At 38.5% G+C, this 10,043-nt stretch overlaps 1 protein-coding gene across 1 annotated transcript; it reads left to right on the top strand.

Moving 5' to 3' along the window:
• On the top strand, window positions 1-10,043 carry LOC117293959 (protein SPEC3-like). The gene is made up of 3 exons (XM_033776474.1): window positions 1-430; window positions 6,947-7,129; window positions 8,094-10,043. Exons 1-3 carry the CDS (start codon window positions 277-279, stop codon window positions 8,291-8,293), a joined length of 537 nt encoding a protein of 178 aa, XP_033632365.1. The 5' UTR covers window positions 1-276; the 3' UTR covers window positions 8,294-10,043.

The raw sequence follows: 10,043 nt of genomic DNA, 5'->3' as shown, positions 1-10,043 counted from the left end.
TCTCACAACCTGCCGAGTATTTACACACGCGCGTTTCACATACCTCAATCTCAATGCCACTCTACAAGTGCAACACCCAAACCACGCTTCGCTCCTCAGTTTTTCCTAACCAGCACTGCTACTACTGTAACAACCGAAAGCACTCGCTCTATGCTCTTTTACAACACGTCGCCGTGAGAAAATCTGGGAATATTTCCACCTGATAAATTGTTTGAAGAGAGAGAGAGAGAGAGAGAGAGTACTGTTAAAAAGGGAGTGCATTTTGAATTAAGAATCATGACGACGGTAGTTCAACAACCACAGCAAGGAGCGGTCACGACGGTCGTGGTGACTGAGAAGCAACCTAACGCATGTCGGCAGGCTATTCCCGCCCTGCATATTGCTGCAGCTGTGCCATGCCTCATCCTCAACATTTTCCTTCCAGGAATTGGTGAGTATTTTTTTTTCATAGAATAGGCCTCATGTTTTCACTAAATGCCAGCTTGCTGCTAACAGGTTATTTATTAGTATTTATTCACCAGGTTGACTGGTTGTCAAGGTATTAATACAAGCACCATGCAAGCAAGCACACAGCAGGTGTCTTGGGGGTAAAGGCCGTTGGTAAAAAAATATGCTCCCTGCCTGGGGATAGTCTCCGACATTTTTAGAGTGAACTTTTATACATCTCCTGATATTAGACTTGTGAGTAAATTGTTAAAGTCATTTAAATTCAAAGCCATTAAACCCCTGAAGCATCATTTTTATCTAAAATTTTGAATCAATGGAACTCTTCAATTTCGAGTACAAACATAACACTTGACTTGAGTAAACCATGTGAGAAGAAAAGTGAGTGGCAGCATGGGGGGTTGCTAAAACTTGATCTGGGCTGGGCTAGTAGTGTGTAAAAGACACTTAATAGGCCTGTTATCTTGTTTAAACTCACCATGCTTTATTAAGCATAATGACTAATATTGCATCTTTGAGGCCTGGTTTCAAAGGTGAGCGTGGAGGTATGAGGGGTTGTGTATTAGGGACAATGGGAAACAATGTGCTTCACACGAGCAAACCAACGAACACACACCATATGCTAATATGACTTCTGCGCGTGCGTGATGCTATGGCGTAACCAAGGATTTAGCACCAAAAGAAAACCCGCCTCACCTTGGCGTGTTTCAGCATGGTGTTTCAGGTACCGTATGGTTGGTGCATGGTGAAAGAATGCCAAGGATGGCAAGTATCAAATGGTCAACATGGGAAACTATTTTGAGTAACCTTGGCGAACATGGGTTGAGTAGATTCACTAATGTAACCGCATTCTACTGGTGGAAATGATGTAAGAATTTTATAGATACACACGCCATGCATGTCCAACTAACTCGTAAAACTTACATCAATGATGTGTTTGAGACACAGAATGTTTGTTTTATTTTTATTGATAAATACACTTGTTTTATTTGTATTTAAAGAAAAAACCCAACTATTGGTTACAGATCTAAAGAACGGCCACAAACTTACTTTCAGTTTTTTTTAACAACAATATTTGGTGACTGGATCTCTCCTACCTAAAACCCTAAAACTGTTAGGCCCTGCGTTGAAACGAAATCAAGTTAGTTGTCTACATAGGTCATGTATCATTCCTTAAAACATAAAGTGTCCGAATTTAAATTAAGCGCAAATGATTCATGTAAAAATATAATATAGGTTTTGTAGTAGGTGTCAGGACACTTCGTACCCTCACCCTGGACAAGAAAGATAGATAGATCCATCCATTTAATCTATATCCATAAATATACATGTATTTCTACATGTTTTTCTATTATTAAAAACTGGCATCACTACGGGTGTCCTCACAGCCTGCATGCAAAATGGACAGTTACTGCACTTGTTTTCTCTCGCTGCGTGCACGTCATCCATTTGGCTGAGAATAAAAGCGACTAGAACGTGTGAAAGTTTTGTCGTCCCCCTTCGGGAATGTAAATTGTAAGCACCCATTGTAATGTCACTTTCGGCATAGCAGGAGAGCATGCATGCATGGCATCGGGTCTTATTTCGGACACCCTTTTTCCAGATTCAGTTGTGCCCAGGACTTTTGGGAAAGGCATTTCGAATACTTCCATGGTTGCCTATCGTTTGTGCTATCAGCCATTTGGTTATAATTATTCATGCAACATTCTGCAATAGAAAAAAGTCCCTTCACCCTGCCGATTAAAACAGAAAAAGCCGTCGACTACCGTACTCCTATAGTGAACTATTATTGATATTTTTTTTAATGATAAAAAAAAATATTCTTCACATATTATGCTGGTACTCGCGTTTTTAACGACAACTCAGGTGGAAACTATCCTCCAGCCTCAGACCCCTTGTATTCACCCACGGGCCCTACATTACAATTTATATATAACGATGCTTATCCTACTGTGAATTGAAAAATAAAAATGAAAGTACAGGCACCCCCGTGTTAGAAGGTAGTGTCAGCAGATACTGAAAATCGTTCACTAAAAAGGTGCTTCTCATTCTAGCTCTTTGACATTTCTCAATCGCAGTCTCATTATCTTCTTCGATGATATCAGTCTGCTTTGAACATTACTTTTCACACAAACAACTTTAGGGACAGAGTTTGGGAGTGAAGGTATTCATAGAGGCGACAAAACACTGAATGTCCATTGGAAGATATAGTTGGTGGGCATGGCCACGGGCTATGTGTGGGGGCAACAATTGCCCTATGATTGCACAACGCTTTTTGCAACCATAAAGTGAGCCCGAGTGGTTGTCAGGGAAAATTGATCCTCGGTGTTTCTTTACACTTGTATACTAAAGAGAGGAGTGTATAGAGTTGCCCTCGAATTTAGAATGAACGCGTCGTCATCATCCGCAGCATCTTTGCGAGTCTATGGTTTTATTTTTTCGGTGGGTAGAGAAGGGGGGGGGGGGGCTAACTAACTGGCATATAAAAAAACCTGGGGCGATGCTTGTATTCAGTTTACATGTATGTGCAATAAAGAGGCAGAATCCTACACCGTGGTGCTTCCTCGTTGCGGAAGCCATACAGAGACTTGAGTGGGGGATTTACATTTTTATCGAAATGTTCTATTCCTACTGCCTTTCGGTTTGGACGCGATGTGTCCTCGCGATGCAATGTGAGAAATCTGATATCCATTTTGGTGTTTGCTTTTATTGCTTCAGTTTCGGAAGAGAGTGTGTAGAATCGGTCGTTCCATGATAAGGCGCATGGATTACTGCGATAATATTTTGAATTCATTCAGAATTATTCACCTATTTAGATGCAAATTTTTCAACGCGGTTTGAATCGTTTTCTTATTTGGGTTTAATGAGATAATTGAGGGAATGCATTAGGTTAGACCCACGCCAATGACACTTGAAAATCTCAGTTTATAATATAAGTTTGTCAAGTTAAATTCAGACGATTAAATTTCTTCGTGAATTAGTTTCTGCGAAATAGACATGTTGATTTGAACAATGGCGACAAAAACGGTCCGTCGGTTTTAAAACAGTTTAACATTATTACTATTCCGTCTGTGATCCGAGATCCGGGTCAACTCTGACCCGGGAGTTTTTTTTAGTAGAGTGGCAAAGAATAATCAAACTCGTCATGACATATTTCTTTAAATACATATGTTGCCATAACCTAAGCTAAATTCTCTCTCGTTTACTTAAGCATTGATTTATAACCACTTATACACAAAATTTCGATCTCTTTTTTTGCAACGTCCTGCATAAACAAGGATGGTGTCGATAGGGACTTCCAAATGTCATGCCCTTTTTACGGATTTTCCTTTTAAGCACATTACAGCAATCCCTAGCTAGACATCAGCTCTATCGGGTCTCGGATGTGTGAGTTGTTCCCAGTTTATTTTAGGCTCCGTAATGTAGAAAATTCACTGTAATTTGATCCAGACAAGCTGCTACAGTACATGCAACATTAGTCTAAAGCCTCGATGCGACACATGTTAGTACTTTGTTATTCGGCCCTAATGTAGTAGTATTTTTCATCAAGTAAAAAAACATTCTCTTTTTTTCTGTTATTGTTGCTGACGATATTATATGAATACCCCAATATTGATGCCATCAACAGTGAACAATTTCCCTTGCATGCCAGAGTAGAAAGCTATCCGAAATGTTCTGTTGCTACGCAAAAAACGCCAATTGCTAGTAATAGCATTCAGTTGCAGTGTGTACTAAGCCTGTTCTGTCAAAATATTGTAAAACCAAAGAGTGCAGGATGAAATCGTTCCCTGCATCAATCATATTTCGGGTCTGAAATTATTCAAAGAAAATGTCTCTTCCACATCAGACAAAATGACGTATAGTTATCCCCACTTTTATGTCGCTCCGTGAACCAACTTGTGAATAATGTAAAACATAAATAGTACGGTCGTATGCGGTATGAAACAATTAAGCATAAGACAAACATGTTTAACTTCACACGTCACTCGGGTTTAATTAACTCGCAACTTGTAAGTGCCGGAAGATGTCCATTGTTTACTTTACCGTGTTAAACTACGTTTTAATTGTCAATTTGTGAGCGCTTTCATTTGATTTGTTAATTACTAATAACGTCATCACATAATGGTCCACTGTGTTTTTCGTCTCTACTGTACAAATAGACCAACTCACCAAACGGGATTTGTTACCTTTTTTCTTTAAATTGTTTAAGTCATAGATTGCTTGACGGCGTAATTTTTTTTCTAGCCCCCCCCCCCCAAAAAAAAAAAAATACAAAAAAATACAAAAAAATACAAAAAAAACAAGACAAAAACAAAATCTCGAAAATGGGAATCCTCCTTTAAAATTACTGTTGTCCATTGACGGATTCATACGAGCATGCCCACGTCTTTTTAACTTTTTTCCAAAACGAATGTTTTTTTTTAATCATAAATATTGCTGTGGGGTTACCTAGCTTCAGTTTGAGGATCAAGGGGAACTCCCATCTGAGGGTTTTTCATCAAATGAAGTGTCTTATTCTAGTAATTTCCAATATTGCCGCAGATTGAATACCACTTATCCCCAAGTATGGAAGGACTTAGCCATGTAGACATCCCGAGTTGTTTTTACTCCTCTGTGGATGGCCAAAGTATGGAGGGCTAACATAGGGAGTAGTCTGGTAGCTATGAAATATAAGTGATTAGATCGTACGTATCAAAGATGAAATGGACCTTTATCGGACCATGTTAACCTATGGCATTTCATGCTTGCAAAAAGGCCACATAGACTGGACATTTTGCCGGCAAGATTCATGCAAATGCTCAATGGGATAACACATTGATATCATTCTACTCGTCTAAGGAGATTTCACTTTTTATTTTCTTCTTCTTCAAATTTTGGGATGAAGAAAGGGAGCACACATCTATTAAAATGTTGTTCTTCTCCCATGGGCTGTGCTACGGCTGCAAAATCAAACATATTATTACCTATACATTATATCAAATCCTGTTTTTTTGCAAACAACCATGCCTTCGAAAAATATGTCCCCTCCTGTAGTTATTTTTGATGAAACATCCATCCACGTTGCGCATTCATTGGAAAACAGTTCGTCGAGTCGTCGGCAGATCTGAAAGTTAAATGCGCAAAATGAAATAAGAGCGTAACGCAGGCTTCAGTCAATAATGATTCTATACGAAACGTTTGACAGAGGGATAAATTATCCAGGATCTGGTTAAACAAAAAAGCAAGCTCTGTCGATCTCGCAATTAAGGCCGACCATTTATTTTCTAATCACACTCGCCGAAAAAAGGCATATGGCTACATTCCGTCGTAAATCGCGACTGCGAATTGGAAAGAAGAATGACAGTTACGTTTTTACCGCGCATTATTTTTTAGAGCTTTTACCTGAAGCCCCCCTGGGAACTGTACTCCACATACAGGAAATCTGAGTTGGTCATTACGAAGATGCAAAGGGATAAAACCCAAGCTAAAGGGAATATATAGCTGGGGCAATATACCGTCGCTGTGCAGGCGTTCAATAAAACGTCTTCTGGGGTTACGGACACGAGCCGAGTCACGTGGCTTGTGAGGAGCCCGTGACAGCAAGTTGTTCATGGTGGCACTCGAAAAGTGCTCCCGTAGAGATTAGATTGTGCATGATTTAGAGGGAGCCTTACTCCACACAAGGAGACGGATGTCACAGGGAAAAAAAACCCGTAATTTCGACAAAGTATGCAGGAAAACAAGTGGTTCGATAAAAGTTGATTAACCCCACGTCGCTCTAAACCGTGTTTGTGCAGAAATAAAAAGGTCGTTGTTTTATGGTGTCTCTCTCAACTTTTAGTAGAGGGAATAATACTGGTTAGATTGTGTGGCATTGGTGTTTAATTATCCGAACGGTATTGGTAATTACTAACGATTTTAGGTAACCCATAGATACCCTGCGTTCAGTTTATATGCAATATTTATATATAGAGCTCTCTATGGGCTCCAAGGTTAAGTTAATTTCTTATTATTCTTCATTTTCTAATAAGAGTCCCGCTTAGATGCCTATAATAAGCAAACTGTGTTCGTTTATTTGAAAATCGAAAAAAGTCCTGACGTCACATTTCAAATATGATATGATTTTTTTTCTACAACATGCAGGGTGTTCAGTTTATTCTTAATAGCATTAATTTCGTCATTTTGACTGGAGATGTGCAATTACAGCCCCCTACATTCATTAGGAAACGGGTGCATCTCAAAGCTTGATGTGACAATGGGGACCATGTTGACAATTATTATTGCTTGCATGTTAATTAAAATTTTGAATTTGATTAAGAATTTCAGTCATAGTTAACATTAAATGAGGCATAAATACAATTTTTAAAAGGTATAGCTAAATATAAAAAGTAAACAATAACAAATAAAACAACCAATAACAACCAGTAAACAATAACAAATAAGATAATGCTACATGTAACATTAACATTTGAAAAATTATCTTGATATGTTGCTTATAATTTAAATTATTGTTATCTTACAGGAACGATCGTTGCTGGTTTCTCTGTGTTTTGCTGCGGTAACCCAGGTCAAGAGGGTGCTGGTAAGGTGGGTACGTGTTGTCTGAACATCTTTGTTGGACTTCTCCAATTGCTGACCTGCTGGATCTTCCTGATCGGATGGATCTGGAGCATCATGTGGGGAATTGCCTTCCTCGGTCTATCTGGTAAGTTTCAAAATGTCTTCACGCACATCACTCCCTGGAAAGAAGTGACACTGGTCTCGGGGGGGGGGGGGTAGACTTGATTCAAGTCCCGTTCTTGTGCGAGAGGTCCCAAAAGCATATCCGCCGTCAAAATGTAGCTCCCGAAAATGGCACAGGTTGTGGGAGTTTTCTGACGTTCTGGCAATGGGATTATAAATAAAAGTACTCACACAGGATTGGGACTTAAGTCAAGTCGGGGGGGGGGGATACGCAATTAATTATATTGTTCTCAATAACATTATTATGCACGATAAGTAAAAGGTTCCTTGATGTGAGGTCAGAATCTAAATATTGTTCGTGTTCAAACGAAATTGTCTGTTATAATATTACTACATGTATAGAGAAGCATTCGTTTGCTATTTTGCTCGATCGTGGGTCTGACTTCACCATATGGGGAAAAAGACACATTGGTTTATTGACATTTAAAACTCGGGCTGTATATTTTATGCACAAATATTATACTCGTAGTATTCCTATTCATTAACAAATGTATGCTCAACAACACATCAGTTTTGTCAGTGAACCATTTCCCTTGCATAGCAAAGTAAAAAGCTACACAAAATGTATCAGTTGTTACTCCCAAATCATCATTTGCTTCTCAATATTAGCATGCACTGTATGCACAAAACTTTTCAGTATGAATATTTTCTTATTCGAAAATGTTGAATGAAAACGTTCCCTGTAAGTTATACTTTATTTTGGCTGGTTTAAGAACGTTAAATCCCACTAGCGATGGTGAAGCAATTGTGCTGGAATTTTTTTTTTTTTTTTTTTTTTTTTTTTTATATACATGGCAACGCGTAATATGTTCTGATTGTTTACTTTCATAATACCTCGCGTGCATATTATAGCAACGGAGGTTGCACTCTATCCTTAGTGATTGAATGTTTCATCAATTCCTCTCTGTCTTCTCTCCACTCTACAGCTGACTACCACTCGCCCCAACAGAATACCACCATCATCACATCAACCCCAGCAGCACAGCCAATGGTTGTAACACAGTACCCTCAGTCAGGCAACCAGGGAGCACCACCACCAGGCTACACCCAACAACCCCAAGGCATGCCAATGGAGGAGAAGACGGTCACCCAGCCTGGTGAAGTACCGTACGAGAACGGGCAATAGTCAAAATCAGTCGATTGCAAGCGCGGGATTCATGATGATGTTCTCTGACATGAGAGTAAACTTTGGAGTTAAAATCCGCCTTTTTTTATTGGAGTATGATGGTTTTACAAGGCAGACCATTGCCATGTAACAGTATGTTGATGCACACTGGGGTAAGGGAAATAATTATCAGACATAACTATAATTAGCCTTTTGAGGTATGGTGGCCACTATTGCACTGTTGGTTTGGTTGTATACAGACAAATTTACCCTAACCAAATATTGTTATAGTAATGTGTCTAACATATCACACAAAGTTTTTTAACACACAATCTACGGATGGATGAGACAACTGAAATACCACAGAATGGAATGCAAATTGAAATGTTACCCTTTTACAAAATAAAATTAACCTATCTGATTTATTCGTTCAATTGGTTTCAGAAAATGTCATTAATTCCATTTTGTGAATAATTAGTATCTTGAAGCACGCAATTCGGGCTTATAGCATTTCTATTGCAACTAGTCACAACATAGTCTGTTTCCCTTTTAGTTCATACAAAAGTAATCAACGTTATGTTAATTGACATCGGGAACTTGACAAAGATGGCTGCCGCCCGGTAAACAATATCCTTGGATATTGCCAAAGAGAACAGCAATGTACACCCACTATTGGTTTCAACGTTTCTTGTTGTTTTTAAAGCAGGGTTTTCCCTTTTTAAAATAGATTTATAATTCATATCAATTTTGAATGCACTCGCTGTTGATCTGCTATTGTATAATGCCATTTGTTTTAATGCTTTTTAAGACCTTTCTTTCCTTTACTAAGTATTATAAGCGAACAATGTGACCTTGCCTTACTAGTTCTAACGTGGGTTTGCTTTGGTGTAATGTTGTACACTCGCACCATAGTTAAACAAATATTTCAACGTATTGGCAGTTCGATGGTGTGGAATACAAACATATCAACGTATTGACAGTTCGATGAGGAGGATGTGCAAGAGTAAACATGTTAAATGTCGAACAGGCCTATATGCTCTAACATCTGGAACTAACGAATGGGTACAGACACAATACAACAATAAAAGTACAATATACAAAGTTGATATGAGGTCCTTTTAGATTCTAAGTTTAAAAGGGGAAACAAAAATAAGAATGTATTATTATGAGTGGTTGTGTATTTTGAACAATGTTTGTTTAACACGATTGTAAATACTTGATTATTACTATATGTAAAATATGACTGCCTTTGAAAAATAACTATTATCCTTAGTGTAGAACTAATTATACACGCACAATCCAGTAGCTGATTCGAAATGCACTTAAAATATGTTTTCGATTTAAAGGTAGACTTTAATATAGCAGTTTTAACAAGATGCAAGTGTCATTGTTTTTGTATGGGTGTCTGGACTGAACGGCATCCCAATCAAAACAAGGACAAATTTTTTTCAACCCCCACAACCTCCAATTTCGAATACAAACATCTAAAGTTGGTTCACCTCTTGTTATTAATATCACCATCCGTGGTTCCGTGCGAAGTTTTCTACTTAATTCGTATTAGGGCCTTGATTCGCGTGGATAAAGTCAACATCTCCCTGCGCAAACGGTGAGCATGTATAAATGGGCCTATTGGATCTAGCAGTCGCAAAGGTGTAATGAGAAGAAAAAAGGGAAGGAGGAATAAGGATTTTGAATTATACGCAAACAACGGTAGCGATGTAGATTAACCTTTTATACCTGCAACTGTGTAAACAATGAGTTACTGTGTAAA

The sequence above is a fragment of the Asterias rubens genome, chromosome 1, assembly GCF_902459465.1.
Source record: "Asterias rubens chromosome 1, eAstRub1.3, whole genome shotgun sequence".
Lineage (NCBI taxonomy): Eukaryota > Metazoa > Echinodermata > Asteroidea > Forcipulatida > Asteriidae > Asterias > Asterias rubens.
This window is presented reverse-complemented; position numbering and strand designations above follow the sequence as displayed.